A 20,185-nucleotide genomic window follows, 5' to 3' on the forward strand; every position below is an offset into this window, starting at 1 on the left:
AATCTTTCCCTTTCAAATAAGTGTCACATATTTTTATATATGGTACAGAGGATGGCCTGAGAGAGATAGATTAGAGAATAAGTGCTTAAAACAGAAAATAAATAAAAGGCATTAAAGAAAAGGCTCCATATTATGGTATCAATATCTTCTCAATGATGAAGATAGAGAAGTATGGAAATATCAAGAAGTCACCAAAATAAAAGAAGAACTATATGTGGAAATAAAGGAGAAAATATATGAAATTATTTCTAATTATAGTTCACTCGGCAACCTGGATACCTTTAGCCCAAAAGTAAATCATAGCTGTGTTTCGAAGGTTTTGATTCATACACATGTGTCCTTGTTTTTCTATCTTGGTTTGGCTACTGGGCTGTTAACTATTTTCTACCTGCTGAATGATTTGAGTCCCTGTTAAAACAAAGAGCCTGTGGTGATTTTAAAGAAATATCATAGTTTACACAAAGTAGTCTGTTGATTAACTATTTTTCACTTAAAATTTTTTTTAATTTAAAAAATTTTGACCAGACAATAATAGAATATAATTTGCAACTAACCAGGGAAGGCAAGTGGTCCCAAGAGAGAAAAGAAAGTGATGATAAAGGGATTCTATCTCTTGGTGAACAGCATAAAGCAATGACACAAAGACAAAACTTGAAAGCATAAAAAATATGTTACAGGTTAGAATAATTGCCTTCTGACTCGGAACTATTTGAAAGGCATAATGTGGCCTGGGCAAAAGACTCGCTTTTATGGATCTTTAAATGATCCAGCTCAGAGTCCATTGTGGTCTTCACACTGATGGATGAGACTGGAGTGGAAGTCTAGCATTTTAGCATTTTAATCCCACCCCTTCTGAGGGCTGGTGAGATTAAATGACTTTCCCAAGGTAGCACAGTTAGACAATGACAAACCCAAAATGAGAACTGGTTTCCTGATTTCCAGCTCAGACTGTTCCTCCAACCATACTGCGTCTATACAGAGTACTGAGGGGAGTCACTGTGGGGCCATGTGACTCCAATATTAAGTGAACTTGAATAGAGAACACTTCTCATAACAAGACTCAGAGGAGAAAGACCCTGCCTGAGCAGGCTGAAAGAACAGATTGACAAAGCCAGTAAGCATTTACTACCTTTCTGGAGCAGAACGGTGAGGGAAAGATGAAAGCTCAAGAAGAAATGCCTGTTTAATTAAACTGGTGACCACGCCCACCCCATTATGGGAGAAGGTGAGACAGGTCTAGTCAATACCTAAGTACTAACAGTACTGCTAACAAAAACAGAAGTTAAAAGAAAATCTTTTTTACTAGAATACTTGTAAATACTCATCGATAATAATGATGATGATAATAATGGTTTAAAAAAAAAACACTTGGAACTGCATATTACAAACACATGTAGTGAAGAAATGCTCGTTTGTGTGGTCGAACATGAATCACTGTCTTTCCTGCAATGCTACAGCTGTATTCCCAGAGGACACTGGATGGGTGTCCTCAAGGAATAAAGAGTCTTAGTTATTTCTCCTTTACACTTAGATTCTCCACTTCCCTGATACAAACAGTAACACTGGTTCTACAGTTCTAAAAACAGAACACTGATGGGAGGACTCTCGATGCACATGATTCGTAGCAAAAGTCTGTGATTTCTCTGTAAATTACTAATCTGAAATAGACACAACAAACCATCCACAGCTTCAACTTCAAATGATTTAAACAAAAATAGAACGAGCCATGGACAGCGTCTGCATCCCTGTCCAATGCGATGTAAACAACGTTTGTAGAAATTGGGTTTGTTAAGAAAGTTTATCCATATATCTGGATAGCAATAAAAAGCGTTTCCTAGGAAACTGTAAGATCCTGTACCACACAGCATACAGCCCAACAAAGAGGAAAATTAGGTTGGTTTCTAAATTCAAGGTACAAGTGTATACAATTGTTCTTAACTCCTGTGATGATGTCCAAGTAAAGTGGGCATGTATATTGGTAGTTGTGTCTGTTTTCCTTCTCTCCCCCGCTGCCATCTTGCCTGTGAGGCTCATTGGTCTAGTCTGATTTCCTCCTCAGCTGTGATCCCCTGGACGGCCACAGACGCCCTGTGCATTCTGTCCTTCGTTGTCAGTCCCAGCACGGGTCAATACTGTCCTTCTGCTGCTAAAGACACTACTGTTTCATGTCTTCCCATTTCTTCCAAGACAGCTGCCAGCATGCTCAGGTTTCCATCCGGGAAGTTCTGTGCTTCCCAAAGATCCAGGATTACGCCAGTTGGGCTCGATTTGGTGGCAAAGTAATTCAAGTACCTGTCATTGGGAATGGGAAAATGTGCTGAAGAGTATGGTATATAGATTTATTTTCTCTTTAGTTTTCTCTCCATTTGCCTTTTAGATATCCAAGCCCTACTTTAGAAACTGGTTTACAGTGAGCCATCCTATATAAGTAGCCCATACTTAATTAGATCAGTCCCAGACAGGAGACGTGATGTTTACCTTTGTTAACCTCAACTCTGAGTAAGATAATTTAACAGACAAGATGTGTATGGTCCATATCCTAAACAGGAAATCAAAAGACATGTTTTCTTTCTAGCCCAGGCTCTGATCATCTTTGACAGGCCATGACATGTCTTTTGCTTGGTAGTGATAGCAACATTTACAAAGAAGAGGCTCCTGAGGTCTCTTTATAACTGAATATCAGCGATGTATTTTGCATATTAATGACCCATCCAGCATTAGGTCTGGCTCAACAGGAGATGGGGAACAATAATTACTTTAGCGAATCGATATATTACTTAGGGGGATTTAGCCAATCAGGTTTGCAAGTGGATAAGAAAACTGAATACTTATAAATGTCAGATAAGCCCAGAATGTCTCTGAGCAATGTGTTTGCAAGCCCACGGTGCAAGAAACAAAGAAGAAGCTTAACACATGTTTGCAGAATGAAAAATAAATAGATATATGGATGGGAAAAAGATAAATGCTGTCTTATGTTTAGGAGTTATCAGCTTGGAGCCCTATGTCTAACAGAAACTAGTCCTGGAGCCTAGCCATACCCACCTGTCCAGGTTTAGCTTATGGGCCAGCATCCTCCAGTCATGACCTCTGGTCTGTGGGGCGTCCAGGCTGCTACAGAGCTTCTGCCGGATAGGGGGAGGGATGCTGAAAGCACTGGGTCCTGTCATAGTGGTGATGGTGCTCGCTGGATCCAGCAGAGGCAGATCGATGCCAGTTGGTTCCTGTAGTTCAGGCACAGCACAACATTATTTCTGAAGATAAAAGCAATCCCTATTGAACCAATCACCATAATGCCTTGCTTTGAGCGACAAGAAGAGAATGGGTGCTATTATTCTTCCTAGTAAGAATGGGTTCTTCCTGGCTGAAAGTTGTGATTAGCTATCTGTAACCTGGCTGAAAACAAGAGGTACATTTTGAGCTGACTTTGCATAGCCTTGGATTTATGGGTGAACAGATCTTGAACAGATCTGAGATCAGAAGGCTGAAAGTTCAAAGCCTCTAGAAACTCTCTGACCCTAAGGGGAATGCCATAGGCAGATGCCCAAGTAAATTCTTGCACTAACCTCTGCAGAAGATGGCTTGGTTCTGCCTTTGTTGAATGAAATGTAACACAGCTCTCCTCTAAATGATATCAAATTAAGACTAATTTTTTTAAAGAAAACCGTGAACACAGTATATTGCCTTAGGGTAAGCTGCTAATGGCATCCTTCAATTGCTGTACACCCTTATTTTTTTAAATCTAATTTTAGTAGAGAAAACCATAAATTGGCTCTTAAAATAGTTTCAGCTCATAAAACAGCACAAATGCAAAATCTGAATTTCATCTGCAGGAGAAACTCTAATCATTTTCTAATCTTCTGCTGTTGGAAGGCAAAAGCAAATGTTGCCTGGGAACTATTAAAAAATAACAGAAAATCTGCTTAATCCACTTTAAATGTCACCTCTCTTTCTCTCTTTAAAGCAGGTAACTCCTTGGTGTACATAATTAGTTGCTAGAGGATAAATTAGCCACACACAGTTTCAGCCACCAAGGGGTCTCTGGTGTCTTGCAGAGTGCTCAGCACAGGCAGTGCCACCACTGCCCAGAGCCCCCAAACCTTGCTGTTCCTGCACTGTGGGGGTTACTGCTGTCTGTGTCCCATTGTTGACTGACAATGGGTTCCACAATACAGCCAATCCTCATTGGTAGGCTTGTGTAATCCCACTGCACAGGGCCTATCTGGGGGCTCAGATGGCATGTTAGAACTAAAGGAATTTTTGCATAATACCCACAGTGGTGTTGGCTGCCATCATAGTATATGGCCTCAAATCTCAAAGCTTGGCAAATGGAAACTCCCAGGATTCCATTTGCTCCTTTGTGTTAACTCAAGCAGCGCATGAGAAGATTTAAAAGACTAGCATAAAACACAGAAGCAAAAAAGGAAGTTAGAATCCCTGAATGAGGACACGACCAGCAGGTCTTTCCTCGTATCTGACACACAGAGCTCCTCTCAAGGGACCATGAAGAGTGAGGGTTCCTGACCTCCAGGGCATAGGGCTTCAACAAAGGGGCCTAAAAATGTTATTGGAGAGTACTTGTTGGCATTTATCAATGGATTTATGTTGGGAATGTCTGAACCCAAGTGCCTAATGCTTATGTTAGGCATTAAGCGATGCACATATGGGTTGGGGAGGTAGAGGCTAAGAGAAATCACATGGTATTTCCACAAGTAAGTGTCATCACCCACGTTGAGGTCCCACTTGTCAGGACAATAACAATCGTGTCTAGAAGGAAACCCACCAAGTCCCCCACATGCAACCTCACCCTGATTGTCCCTTGCTGGCAGTGGTGGTTAAGTTCACACAAGGAGGAGTCTGCTTTGTGAAGTGCTGTCCCCAGAGATTTTTCTTGCTGTCAGACACAGTAACTCACTCTCGCTTACATGTGATCCATCCCCGTCTGCCACACCGATCTTCCCAAAGTGCCAGGCTGATGTTTCTCTTCCTTCTCTCTTATTAAGAAGCGCTAAATGCCCCTCCTACCACATGGAACCCCAATGTTTAATCCAGCAGTGAGGGATATCTGCACCATCTGCCTTGTTGGCTGGTATGAGGCTTGCAAAGTGCAGAGCCAGGCCTGACATGATGTAGGGGCCTCACATTCACGTGCTCCCACCACCTGACGACCGAACCCTTGTCTTTCTCAGGTTGCCTCAACATCAAACTCTCGTCAGAACAAACCACTCGCTGTTTTTTCCAGATCGACCTCTGAGTGTCCCTTTGCGCTTTCTCTTAATCTCTGTCAGGCAAACCCCTCAGTCTGGACCGAAAGCATGTCCCCTGAGCCTCCCTTGAGGAAACCTACCCAAAGCCATCAACCCGAGGACCTTCTACAGCATTTCTGCAGTCCTTGTAGTCCGCCCTATGCATATTGGTTATGTTTATGAGTTACTTCCTCTGATTTCCCAAATTTCTTGGAGATGAGAATATCTTTATCCTCCTCAGAATCCCTGTGATACTCAGCACATGGAAGCTACTCAATTCATACTTGTTGAAATGAGAGAAAATATTTTCCTAGTACAAAAGGGGCTGAAATCAGTTTCTAACAGAAGTGTTAGTGTGTTGGCCTTTCTTCCAATGAAATGTAGCTACAAGTATGGCTCTTCTCACTGCTAAATCCTGAAAGTATAGACCAAGTAAAGGTAGGAAAGCCTCTCTCTCAGGAAGGTCTGCTCGCATGTGCATGTTGTCATCCTTCTAATGAATATAGAACCACCACCACTTCACGTAGGCCTTCCAGCGCTGGCTCTCCAGCCCTGGCTACTGTGCCTGTTTACCTCTGTGTGGATGAAACAAGCTCAATAAGGCATAATGTCTTATCTCTCTTATCAGATGGATGACAGTAGCCTTGGAGGTAAAAGAAAAATATACTTCTACATTTACATTTAAATTTCATGTAGTAATTTGAGTTGCTGTTAGTTCTTCCTTTACTTCCAGGTAGAAGTAAGTAGAGTTTACTCTCACAGACTGCTTATTACAATAATTGTTTATGATATTGGTACCATCTGTCTTTGATGTTATGAGTCCCTTAGTTAAACATATGATTTTTCACCATTAACCAACAGCTGCTATATGTGATGGCACAGATTTTCAGTACTCACTCTACAGTAGAATCAACAATCCACTCCCATATTCTGACTCAATTAGAAAAACTAGATTTTCCCAGTGGTCATTTTGAACAGATTATAGAAAACTGAAGAGGTCAATAGATGGGATGGCTATAGCAGAGTGATGTTACTTAATACATTTTTAATATTATTATTTGTGTACACCATATTGTCATGTGTCAATAATTATCAGGGGTTATAAAGTCTTTGTCTATAGCTAAAACTAAACAGAAGGCCTGAAGAGGTGATAAGTTACTTTCTCTACACCATTTTTTTCTCTTGGTGGTGATGAGTAGTTTTCCCATTATTACTCCACCATCCCTCTAAAAAAAAATAAAAAAATAAAAAACTTTTAATATCGTTTCTATTCTGAGATTCATTCATGCCTATACTTATCAGACATTTTTATTCTTAAACTGCTTCTCTGTGGGGACTCAAGGCTTTGTTTCTAGTTAAGGAATCTCTGGCTGAGGCACCCAGAAAGGAACAATTGGCTGGCTCGTGACATTGCCATGGTCTACGTCAAGCACAGCCTGGTCTCCCTGGGGGCAACAGGTCCTCGTCTGACTAGAGAGGGCAAGGGCCATGTTACTTTATAAATGACTGCTGGTGAGTGCCTTGGGAGGTGGGTGGCTGGCGGGAGGGGGAACAGCACATTCTTGACAAGCCAGCTCGTTCTTAGGAGACAGGACATTGGAACTGCCACCCCAGCCCACCCGCCAGCTTGCCCGGTGACCTAAGAAGGAGCCCTATGCCGAAGAAAGACAGCACAAATGGAGCCTTTTCTCTGTTTCATTATAGGTTGTCAGTCACAGTGTACCCCTCCTCAGAGCTTTTGATGAGGATCTGGGTCTTGGGGCTCTCCAGAGCCAAGTGTTCAGAGCTGAGCCTCCCTCCCCAACATCAGAACCCAGCCCTCCACTTTCCCCCTCTGTGGGCCACATGCATCACATTCAAATGCTAACAACAATGATGGGACTCAGTGACCCAGAAGTAAAAGCAGCAGAGTGCCCCTTAATCCCCGAAGTCATCTGACTCCAGTCATTTCTGCCCCTCCCTCTGTTAAAGGTACTTGTCTGTCATCACACATGGGCAAAGGCCTCTGACAAGACTGAAGGGATGGCCTCTCTGAGCTGACTGCCACCAAGTTGCAAGAGAAATCATCTCTATGTTGGCACAAGAATGAAAGTCCTTAAATTGTGATTATACTACGCAAAGCTGTCTCTTCTCAATGAGGGGGCGGCGGACCGAGCAGGGAAGAGCCCGCAACAGCGCTCTTTCATTCTCGCCCGCATCTGATCCACCTTTTCATCACACAGCAAACATTCAGCTGAACAGAAAGCAGGCATCAAAGGAGCAGACCTCCTCACCCCCTCCAAAATTCCACAGCCTTTGTTGTCACTGGAGCTGGGTGGTTATTGAACTTTGTGGACCTGCTGGGCCCGGAAAGTGAAAACACCCTCCGAAGCCAGCAGGGGTGGTGCTGTGTGCCTGGGAGATAGGGCCTGCGCCTCAGGAAGGCCTGGCGGTTGCCATGGCACCCTGACACCGAGATCATTCCTTATGAATGTCACCGGGATCTGTGACTAAAGTTGTTTATGAGTCAAAAGTCTCATGAAGCTACAGGAGGAAATGATGACCGCACCTCGGCAGGCTGTGGGAAAGAAGGATGAAGCGTCATGGGGCTGACAAGCTTCCCCTCTTGGTTTGCTAAGGAAGACAGTCTTTAAATACAACATGTGGAGTGAGACATACTGAACACCCTGACATTTCATTCGTCACTGTGCTTGAGACAGCGTGGAAGTAGTCTTTTAAATCACATGCTGTCCCGCTGTAGTTTTAAAATACGACAATCCTGTGATCTGCAGCTCAGCAAACAGCATGGAGCTGAACTCCTCAAGGCGTCAGAAGACACGGCCTGTGACCATTTGCTTATTCTATTTCCTTTGTTCCAACAGCGTGAAGGGTTTTCACTGTTCAGATTGTAGCCTTGGGGTCCAAGGTACCCGATAAGTTCATGCACACCCCCTCCTTCCGTACAGAGAGGTTTTAAATAGCAGTGCTCATGGTTATTTCTGTAATAGGAACATATAAAAATGCCCAACTGAAGTGAGTGAAGATCACAGCAGAGAAAGGCAAAGTGATGGCCACTAGGGGAAAAATTTGTAGATTTTACTTCTATTTCTGGAACATTTCCCACCCCGGGGAAAAGGACATTTATTTTCATAATTATTATTTTTATTGGGGTCTAACTGGCATGTAATATTATATTAGTTTCAGGTGTACAACATAACGATTCAATATTTGTATAGGTTGTGAAATGATCACCGCAGTAAGTCTAGTTAACATCTGTCCTCATATATAGTTACAATTCTTTTCTTGTGATAAGGGCTTTTAAAATCTACTCTCAGAAACTTTCAAATATGCAATACAATATTATTAGTTATAGTCCCAATGCTGTACATTACATCTCCAGGACCTATTATTTTAGAACTGGAAGTTTGTACCTTTTGACCCCCTTCACTCGTTTTGCTGCCCTCCATCCCCTGTCTCTGACAATCTTCTTATATTTGGAGAATGATGTATGAGAAAGGAGACCAAGAGGTTCCTCCTTTCACCAAGGAGAAAAAGGAAGAGAAGCAAAAAGGAGGGGTGAGGTCAGAGGCTGGTCTCACTTCCTCCACCCCTTTGAGCAGCACAGGATTAGGCACAGGCGAGTTCCCTGAGGAAAGAAGGGGACAGGGAGGAGAGGTGGAGCAGTCGGCCATGTAGCACATCAAAGGATGCTTTGGGAAAAGTTACTCCATGCTCACGTTACTTGAATCTTATGCTTGGAATTCAGATCTGTTGTAAAAAATTGGAACGTGATCCTTAAATTCGTCATAAAAAATGAAGAACTTATTTTTCAAAAAGGATTCCCATTATATTCTTTTATGTATCTAGCTCCCTGTGTTCATTAAAAGTCTTCTGTTAACAAATAGGACCTATAGAAAGCTTTTCAGGACTCCCCATGTGGCCTATATTGAGATACCTTTATTCTCCACACTCTCTCTCTTTCCCACGATCCTTCTCTCACCTGATTTCTGAGATGTCTAGACAAGAGCTCCTTACCTCTGACACGGTGCAGTTTAACTGGAAGATCTGCCCTTCTCCTTCCACCTGTCGCACACAGAGTTTGCAAACCAGCTCGACCGTGTTCAGGCTAAATCTTTCCAGAGTGAATGTGCAGTGGAGGTTTCTTTGAGACCCACTCCAAATATGGTAAAAAGGAATTTCCTAAAGGATATAGAAGTGTTAACCACAAATGAGAGACTAATATTAAAAGTAACTGTCGGACACTGGACTGCCAAGTACTCTTCTCGGTATTACATATATTACCGTATTTAATCCTTACAACAGGTCTATCCATAAGTACATCCCAAACCCCTTTCAGATGAAAAAGCCCAGAAATATTAAATAAATAAGCCAAAGTCCCACAAGTAGTAAATGGCAGAGTTGAGATTTAAACTCAGGGAGTCAGCTTCTAGAATCTACACCTAACCAGTATGGCGCTTGTCTCTTATTTACAAACAAAACAAAACAAAACAAAACAAAACAATACCTAACCAGTATGGCACTTGTCTCTCATTTACAAACAAAACAAATCAAAACAAAACAAAACAAAAACCCCCCAAAACAAACAAACAAAAACATTGTAAATGATTTTTTGTTTCGAAAATTCTCAAAATAAAACCTGCACACTCAGGTCATTGATCATTAAAAGTTTTCCCTGCCGTGGTAGTCTGAGGAAAAGCAAAGAAGCTCTAAAGAATAACGCACTGATTCAGTCCCTTTTCATGCCTGTACCCTCCCTCTGCACAGGACGGGGGAGGGCAACACACACTACAGCCGGTAACCGTAGACTTGGTTAGCTGCAACAGAAAAGTCTCGGGCTTAAAAGCACCAAGCTTCTAACAGACATACATTTTTTAAAAGTCTAGACCACCTTACAGAGCCCATCCTGGAATCTTTTGTCAATAAAGGAAAGAAATAAAAGGTTGATACATAAAAAATGGGTGAATACAATAGTTAAGAGCAGGAGTCAATACAAATTAGAACACTCTCCCTTCGCCTACTTGATGGTTTTGACAAGTTACTTAACCTTTCTGTGTACCTCAGTTTCCTCATCTGTGAAAGAGTAAGTAAAAGAGATCCTAAGTCATAGACCGGCTAGGTTTAGATGAGATAAACCAAAGTCCATGAGTGTCTGGCAGATGGTAAGAATTCATCCAGGCTTAGCTTGAATTAATATAAAATTATCATTATTATAAAAATAGTTTTTTCCATTATGATTGCACAAAGGAAATTGTTCATAAAAGGGGGAAAATTGTGGACTTTTATGGCAGCTGCAAAATAGGGAGAAGAAAGCAAAAGAAAAGATTTGAAATGAGAAAGTTCAAAGCCGGATATCTCGGTCAAGTGCTGAGTGATTTAGAAGAGTCTGGAATGCAACCTCTGTGGAAGCTCGAGATTGTTAGCAAATTAGTAGGTTTGTTTCCCACAATTTATGTGTGAGTACTAGACCTATGAGAATACGAAGAGAGCTGGAAAATCTTCCCTTTGCTCCTAGTATGTTCTTTGAGTTATATCAGGAAATTGAAAACAGTCCAGCTGCAGTGCTGGGCTGTGTGATGGATTTGCATGCATGTAAACAAGGCTTCACAGCTTATCCAAGTGTGTCTGCATTTCCTGGGACTGGGTATGAAGCTAGGGATCCCATCACACAGCCTCCTGAGAGCGCAGGCTGACTGATGGAAAAGGAGGTGGGAGCCCCTAGAGAGTCCTGAGCTTCCACAAGTACATTTAGTGAGACTTGGGAGCAGTATTTTCATGCTGTTATTTAATAAAATCCTAACCAGGTTTTATTTTTTCATGTTATTTCAGTTTCAAAACTGGGGTTCCTTCTAAGTTTTCAAAGTAAAAGCTAGCAAGGTGGAAGCTTAATTTGTGCCATGAGGGATAACAATGTTCTTAGATTTTTTTCCTATGAATGCATTTTGAGGCTTTTAAACATCAATTCGATAGAACATTTACTCAGAAAATGAGTTGAAATGATGAACTTGGAAGTCTTATTTGTCAAAAATAAAACAATTATTGTACAATTATTTGAAGGAGAATTAAGAAAAGAGCATTCCTTCAACTATGTGTTGAGTATTTTTCAAAAATCTTAAATAATCCCAAACTGTTTTTGGAGAAACAAGGGCTGATGTAAGATTAACATATGTCTAAATGATTTTCGTTGTTCGTGGCACAATCTCCAAGCTGTTAGTTCAGCTCAGGAACCTTACCTGATATTTAGCCAGCAATTTGCTCTTCCAGAGGGAATGGGCGATGTCGTGAATCGACAGGCGCAGGTTGTGGGTGCTGCCTTTGAAATGAAGGGCTTTAGGTTCTTCTAGGAGCTGTCCTCCCATCTGTCTCTCAAGCTGCAAAACTTCCTACAATGACATGCACAAAACGTAAATCAAATTACTGAATGGTATTGCTTCCGTCAGTTCCCTCATCAAACGGGTATGTTTCCTCATTGTGCCTCCTCTGACACTGCTAACTTGTACAACATGTGACGTACACTTCGGCAGCCTTGATACCCTCCAAATAAAGCCCCTGCCAATTCGTATGGAACTGGATCCTACTGACCACCAACTATGCTTCAGCAATCTACATCACACTGGTGTGAGGCAAATTTAGTACAGTCTGCAATTCCTGACAGACAAGCAAAATATTTAATCAAATACAGAAAAATAACAATCAGAACCCTAAATGGGGAAAAAATCCAGATGAAAGAAAAAATAGGTGGACATATAGATAAACAGATAAGTAAGTAAATTTTCAGTGAACTTTTAGGGAAAGGGGCAAATAACTAGAAAACAAACTCATGTCTTAGACTTGGTAAAACAAACTAATGAATAAAAATTTCAAATGTGTTTTTGTCATTTTTTTTTCAGATTTTCATAGTTTCTTTACCTATAGACATAAAAGAATAAAATTTTGCTTAAAATTATCCATTGCATGATTCCAAAATTTTAAAACATTAAAATATGCTCATTATATGTTCTATTAGAAGAAAATATACTGATGCAGATTAGGAAGGTTTTTTTCAGCACCAAATATTGAACTAAACAGTTATTCAGATTAAATTTAAAAAAGAACACCTCATTTCTCAAAAACTGTGGCTGATGCAAAAAGTTGTTATGTAAATTCATTTATACTACAAAGATGTAAAAGAAGACAAATTCTATATATACTTCCATTTCTCAAGCCAGTTAATCGGAGTTAATGAAGCATTTCCAAATACAGCTGCAATTATACAAATAGCATCTAACCACAAGTTATCAATGAATAAAATATCCTGGGTCTCCTTTGCTGTCTGAACCATCCCTGTACACACTTGACTCCTCTCATGCTCCAAAAGTTTTAGTGGTTCAATATGTAGACAATTTGTGACCTTTTTTTTTTTTAAAAAAATAGGAGTTCAAGAAAATAATGGATTTTATAAAACTATAAGAGCAAAATACAATTTTCATCTTTGGTGAGATTTCAGCTAAAAGCATGGGGTTCAAGAACACAGACAATCATTCGGGTCATTCCATACACATGTATTGAACACCTACCAGGGTACCAAGTACAGAAGGGTCATAGTGGAGGACTGTAAGTATGGAACCAGATTGCAGTCCAGTAAATGCAGAGCTCACTAACATCATTGCTTAGATGTAAACAGCTCATTTTAAGCTGCTTCTTTAGTGATCAGTTGTCAGCATCCATCATCTCTGAGTCAGGCCACTGTTCTGAACAATGCAAGCTGTTGAAAGGTCCTATAAGGTGTAGGAAATATAGGATAATATGGAATGTGGTCTCAGGCAGGGACTCCTCTAATTAGTGTCTAATGGAAGAGATGAGGCAAAAATAACATGTTGACGGAGAGACGAGCATGGTCCAGCTGCTTGAGAATATTGACGTTGAGAGTATTCAACATTGCTGGCTGATGAGTAGCTATTACTTGTGACAGGAGCCTGAGCAGCCAGCTAGCCCCCAACCAGTCAGTTGGCCACCTGGACACATGTGTTGTGTCATTGTGCTCTGGTTCTGTTGTGCCTGCAGATCAGGAGGCTCTGAGGGTCCCTAGTAGGCCATAAAGATCCACCTAACCCAGAATCACACATGCTCTTCATGGAACACCCTCCCACAACACTTCATACTCCATTCCTGGACAAGAACCTGGCCATGTGGAAATGAAGATGAATAAGAAAAGTGAGGGTTAATTGGAGTTTCTTCTGCTTCAGCAGAAAGGCATAATGAGCTTATGTTGATCATGTTCATGTTCAGTGTCTAGTTAGCATAATAGAGAAAGCTGATGTTCCCAGTGAACCTGGCACCTGACAAATTCTAAAGCTAAAATGATGTTTGTTTATAAGCCATTAGAAGAAAAGAAACACAATTAGAAATCTTTGAGATTACAGTCATGCCAATCAATCCATTCCAGCTTCTTTCCAGTATACCCTAATTACCTCATCAAGACGTCTAAAGAGCAATCGATAGTAATTATCTGATTACTATAGATCTTCATTATGTCCAAATTATCTCCCTGGGATGTCTGAAAGAAGATGCATTGCATTCCGGGAGGTAATTGTACCCAACGATGTATAATCCACACCCCATTCCCACAATCAACATAGATTGCCAGAGGATATAAAAGCATTGTCAGTTTTCTTGGCAGGGAGGATCATTGGAAAAAAACTTAAATTGTCTATTGGCCATGACCTTGAAGTCAAGAAATTTGAGTGCAAAGTCTAGGTTGGAGTCAGCTCATGAATGGCTTTGGCATTGACCTCAAGTCATAGTAAAGAGTTCTCCCTCGTGGGGAAAGAGACGGGGCTGGTTTGGGCCCTTTTTTGAGAGAAAGTCCCAAGTAAAGTGCCATTTTAGACAATTGAGCCAGAGAACAGACTCTCTCCATATTCCTAACCTCCTCTTCCTGTCACCAACCAGGAAAGACACAAAAGCTGCGGAGAACTGAGAGAAACCTGACTTTTTTCTCCCCTTCAATTGGACATGAACCCTGGTAAAAGATAAACTGCCCATCAGGATGCATCCAACCTTCGAGTAGAGGTCTCTAAACATATGTGATTGAGTGTGCCTATCAGTTAAAAAACTGTGCATGCATTTTGAATGTTTCTTTCTAAATTATATAACTATAATAATACATTAGTATATTAACATATTACATTATAAAATATAAAGTTAAAAGCACGAGCTAAGGCAAACATAATAATTAATGTTTTCTTTTTTTGTCCTATAGATTCATTGGGCCTGGAGTGTGTATCTTCATTTTGAAGACTGGTGACTTGGGCAGCTCTCCTCTCACTAGGACCTTTGGGAGAAATCAGCCTAGAAGTAATGACTCAGTTAGAAGAATCCTTACCAAACTGAAATTTAACTGTTTTTTTTTTCTGGAAAAGTAGCAACTAGTATCATCACACTCAGGATGTTCAACTTAAAGGAAACAACAAAATAAAGAAGATGATAACCAAAGCACAAATTAAAAATATTAAAGTGCAAATTAAAGATATTACGATCAATCAACAAAACAACTCCTGACAACTAAAATCATGTAAAACCATGCATGAGTTGGAAATGACTTTCCACGTACAACAAATCCCATATATAAATTTTGTGTCAGAAGACAGAATAAGCAAGCCCACCTGACAGGCTAATCGGGCTTTTATTCCATTTTGGTGTGATTTAAGTAAAATTTCAGGTACTTTATAGTTGATCCCCTTTACAAATACTGTAACTTGTATTTCAAAAGGTTGATTTTTCAAAATTCCTTTTATATGTAATCATTTTGGTTATTATACAGGTGATACAGATAAGAGAACATAAAAATAATAAATGTATGAATCAATAAGATATAACTTCACAGTTAAATGCTTTTTTCTCCTTAATCTTCCTGGGAGCATTCATTCAGCATCAATGAAACACAAATGCTCTGCCAGGAACATGTCAGGCTCTTGGGCACACAGACAAGTAAGTCCCTGTCCTTGCTTCAAACCACTCACGGCCCATGGCAGGGAGACCAACATATAAACACGTAACCCCACATGGTGTGCTCAGCTCTGAGACAGCTTCCTGAAAGGCTGCTTTTGGATCCCAACAATTAGGATATTTCACACACCTTAGAACAGGAACAAAATATATTTAAGGTCAAAAGATTTAGGAAGACTTAAGAAAAATATCGTGACCTTGGAAGGAAATGCCATAGAGGAATTAGGATCATCTAGGCTCTTTGTTCTCAGAAATATAAATGTCACCTTCCTTTGCAAAGGTTGTCTTCCCCCTGGCAGCACTCCCACCTCAGTACCTTATTTGGCTCTGGGCGACTCTACCTGGTGCTCTGATGAGTTCGTTCAGCTTTTACAGAAGGGGTGCCTTTCTGACTTCCTTTGTCAATTTCATTTCCATCCTTTTAAGTTAACCTTGAAAAGATTCTCTCGAGGGTCGGTTATCAACAGAGGTATCTGTAGCCCATTGCTACACTGGAACACACACAAGAACCCCAGTCATCATGACACCAGGAGCAGGGCCCCATGCATCAGAGCCTGGTGCCCGTGGGGATCTGTGCAATCCTGTGAGATGACTGCTTCCCCAGAGCAGTGTCTGCCCCAACACTGGCTTCTCCGTGGCCCTGAGTGGGGGCTGTATTGATTTAGGGAACCTGTGAGGGATTGCTCGAAAGGCAGGGACAAGGGATTCCACAGTAGTAACAAGCAGCTTTCACAATAACCAATTAAACCAAGACATTATCCATGCCAAGCCATTAGCCTGGGTCACTTAAGAGCCACAATAAATCCAAGCTGTTTTAAAGGCCTGTGCATACAAAGGGAGCCCCTCTGGCCTGGACCCAGAGCTCTCCCAGGCTCTGAGATGACAGGCTCGTCTCTCATTAACCCTGACAGAGCAAGGCGATTGGGAGGAGCCGGACAACTCCTACACTCTGGTTTCCTCGCCCCTGAATGTTTCACTCTGCATCTGCATTACTGCCAGGGTTGAGACCGCCTCTGCCTCCACTGCTGCTCTTGTTCTTCTTCCTCCTCCAGTTCTTTCCAGCCTGGGCAAATTTCCCTTAAGTCTCAGTCTCAAAAAACGGTGCACAGGAGAGCCCCCAGGCGACAGAGCTGTATACAGCGAGATGCCTGAAGTACGTGTTTAAGACTATGACCAGTGTCTGCCCGAGTGCAAAGCAGTGATTTCGCGCTGGGAATTATGTGAGATGCTGGGACCCCAGCTCTTTCTCCACACTCTTGTCTTCTGATCACCTTCCTCTTGCTCTAGAACTTGCCTCCTCTCTCACACTGCTGCTCTGAATCGTGCCTTCTTCTTCTTCCTCAGGGCACTTGTCTTAGTTTCCAGTTTCTCAAAAGGTGACATCCTATCTGTGGGTTATCTAGCCTTTAGCTTCCTTTTCTGTCTCTGTCTTGTTTTCCCTCAGACATCTCTCCTATTGCTCCTTTCCTTTTCTTATTAGAAATCTTATCGACCAGATACAAACGATTAAACTTAAATCTCATATAACTCATTAAAATCTCTTCTGGTAGAGAACATTGGAGGAGGTTAAATCACTCCTTTGTTTTATTTTGTCTTGCTTCTTTCTCTGTATTGTCTGGATGTGATTTGTCTGTGCACTCTTTATTCTTGATAGAAACAGAGCCTTGAATCGACTGTATTTAGTGCTGCCAAGGAGCTTGGGGATGGTGCCAGGACCCTGAGCAGGTAGAGTCAGTTATTGTGGGGAAACCACTAAGATCACTCCCCACAGGTGAGAGCACAAAGGGCAGTAAATGAAGTAGCGGCCAGCCTTGCCCTCCAAGGGGTTTTTGTTTGGCCAGGCTCTACTGCTCTGTGGAGAGGGACCCACACTCGCGCTCTGTCTAGGGCGCTGGACCAAGCACCAAAGGCTGAGTTGTACAGTCAAGACCTATGCCCACCTTCCCCATGTGTCTGCCATATGGACACAGGGCTCTGGAGGCACAAAGAACAAACTGGCAAGCATTCAATGTGCCACGCGTGTTAAATCTCAAATGACTGACCTTCAAGGGCTGTGCTAACTGGTGTTTAAAAAAATCACATCTCCTATCAGATTTTATGGAGCTTGCTTTGCTCCTATTCATGCTTTCATTCTGTGTTGAAACCTGCCCTTGTCGTTTGGGGATGAGAAATTTCTCTCTTTCCTACTAAGGCTGTCACCACTGTCGTTATCGCAGCTGTGGGCCTGTACTCTTCCAAAGCAGAGGCCAGAGGGAGCGCCATCCTTCTCCCTTGTTCCCTGCCAGCTTTTCAGCCACATTGCTCTCAGCTCCCCATGAGCCAACTCCTCCTCTGGCCTCAGGCCTCAGGCTGCAGAGCTGGCTGTGGGGAACATCTGACTGTCAGCCGGCCTCTCCCATCTGGCTCTGGTCATCACTGCTGGCATCTGGCCTGGCTGTGCTACTTTCTCTTCCCGTGCTCACGCTGGGGAGCTCTGCTCTCCCCGTGAGTTTGTCTGCCATACTTCATCCCTAATAATAACAAGGCTGGACTCCAATGACCATGTGCAAACATTTCCCGTCAAGTCACTCAGTTTCTAGGGCTCTGCCTGCTGCTCCCACAGCTGCCGCCGCCATGGATGCTTGGTTTGAGCTGCCACTTACAGCCTGCTTAGTCAGGGTGGTTTGTGACACTTTTGAAGCAAAATGCCAAAGGGTAACACTCAAGGAAGTGGCTGTGTCACTTGTCCACCTCTGGGCACACTTCTAAGGAAAAGATAATCTCTCACATCTACGTATCAGGAATAGGATTTTTTAGGTTGTTCTAGAACTTCTGAAATCTTCTTGTATTTCTTTTCACTCATAACATGTTTTTTTTTTTTAACTTGTGCATTAGTTTTCTATTTCTTCAGTAATAAATTACCATACACTTAGAAACTTTAAACAGCAAAACTTATAACCTATAGTTCTGCAGATGAGAAGCCTAACTCTGAGCTAAAATCAAGGTGTTGATAGGGCTGCCTTCCTTTCCTGAAGGCTCTAGGGAAGAATTCTGCAAAGTCCCTTTGCCAGGTAAAGTAACACATTCACAGGTTCTGAACATTGTGTGTAGACATCTTTGGGGGGCGCTATTATTCTGCTCACTACAACTTCTATTTTCTCTGTTTTCTTTCTCTCTTAAATAATAAATTCAGTGTGGCAAGTTATTTCTAAAATATGTGACAGGACCAGGGCCCTATCACCTTATGAGAAGGTGAGAAAGATGGGGTATATTTAGAGACACCCAAAAGATCCCTGCCCTAAATGGCTGACCAACTAGCCTGCTACCAAACCTGAAACTCGCCCTTCACTTAGACTGCAATTAGAGTTGATATTTTCATTGAGTCATTATCTTCAAAATGCCAGTATTATCTAAATTCCCATCTAAGGATAATTAACATTATCAAGTACCTATTTTGTGCCAGGAAATTTAATAACTATGATCTTCTTGAATCTTCTAAGGGTCCCTGATGCCAACTAAATGACTGTCCAAAGAAGCAAGTTCAATGACCAGGATCACAGAACTAATGAGTGGTAGAACCAATCGAGTCAGCCAGCCTGACACAAGTTTCCTATCACACCACATCCTTCCATATACTCATCAGGAAAAACAGTTTTAGCCTTTAACACACTTTTTGTTGATAATATCTAATACATGTGTTATATGTATGAATATATTAATTTATTGGTAACCCTTGAACAACATGGGTTTGAATTGTGCAGGTCTACTTATAAATGTTTTTTTTTTCAACAAATACACAGTCAGCCCTGTGTATTCTTGAATTCAACCAATTCGTGTATCGAAAACTATTTTCAATCCTCTTTGGGAATCCATAGATGTAGAGAACTGACTACATGCACTGATCTATACCATTTTATATCAGGGTCTTGAGCATCTGTGGATTTAGGTATCTGCTGGTGTCCTGGAACCAATCTCCAGTGGATACTGAGGGACAAATGAAGTTTTTAAGGAGTCAAAAGTTATACATGGATTTTTGACTGTGCAGGAGTCAGCACCCTTAACCACTGAGTATCACACAATTCTTAACCAGATTTCCTACTTTCTTTATTTTTCAGTGTTACTTTAATTTTCTCCTATTTTTTCACAAAATATGATACTTCACAGCATTACTACACCATACTATAGCCTAGATTAGGGTATGTGAAAACTGAATAAATGAAAAGAAGACTCTTCTCCATGCCAAATGACTACATGAAGAAAGCCAGCTCATGTTAACACATATTACTTGGTTTATATTGCATTCAATAAACATACTGCTCAGATTGTATGCAAGTAACTCAATAAACATACTGCCCAGATTGTATGCAAGTAACTTCTCTTTTAGGTTCTGAATCTGAGAATTCAGAATAAACCCCTATATTATGAAAGGGAATTCTCATAAATTGTGCCATTAGCATAGCGGGACAGAAATTACTTATTTCCATGTAGATGTATGTTTCTCCTGGAGTGTTAAACGTACCCCAGATATAACCTCGTTCTCTATTAATTTCTGGTCTATTTATATTAAGATTGGAGTGAAAACATCAATATTCTTAATTTAATCACCTGATGAGAAAGGAAGGAGAAAAGCTGTGATAACACCCAACACAATCTTTTCAATAGCGTGACCTCTCTTTCTGAAAGTGGGATTGGTTCTAAACTACTTTCGGAATTCTTAGCATCTTTATCTTTTTATGTGAACTCAACTTGCACATGGCTCCCACCACTTCTTCCAGCATATGCACAAAAAGAAACCCACCTGAAAGAGGTATAAAATAATTCCTTTGTCTCCCAGCAGTGTTGACATTTACTACAGCAGTCACTGCCTAGCATTCTAATTCTACATCAGTGCTTCCCAATGGCTAAACACAGCTTTCGGGCGACCATTTTTGCCCTCAGGCTTATCAAACTCAGAGAAATTGTTAGGAAAGCAATTGAAC

The 20,185-nt window shown here is 41.3% G+C and overlaps 1 protein-coding gene across 2 annotated transcripts in view; it reads right to left on the minus strand.

Annotated features, from left to right (window-relative positions):
• Positions 1-521: 521 nt before the first annotated feature.
• UNC5C (unc-5 netrin receptor C) overlaps positions 522-20,185 on the minus strand; it is a 326,377-nt gene continuing 306,713 nt past the window's right edge. The window contains exons 13-16 of one of the 2 annotated variants that reach the window (XM_006910744.1): positions 11,474-11,623; positions 9,258-9,422; positions 3,043-3,221; positions 522-2,292 (exon numbers count right to left, since the gene is read on the minus strand). In XM_006910744.1, coding sequence (XP_006910806.1) covers positions 2,127-2,292; positions 3,043-3,221; positions 9,258-9,422; positions 11,474-11,623 — 660 coding nt within the window. In that variant the 3' untranslated portion in view covers positions 522-2,126. The remainder of the gene's footprint in view (positions 2,293-3,042; positions 3,222-9,257; positions 9,423-11,473; positions 11,624-20,185) is intronic. The other variant, XM_006910743.2, reaches the window with a different exon arrangement.

This window comes from Pteropus alecto, unplaced genomic scaffold (genome assembly GCF_000325575.1).
Source record: "Pteropus alecto unplaced genomic scaffold, ASM32557v1 scaffold63, whole genome shotgun sequence".
In the NCBI taxonomy this organism is placed as follows: Eukaryota; Metazoa; Chordata; class Mammalia; order Chiroptera; family Pteropodidae; genus Pteropus; species Pteropus alecto.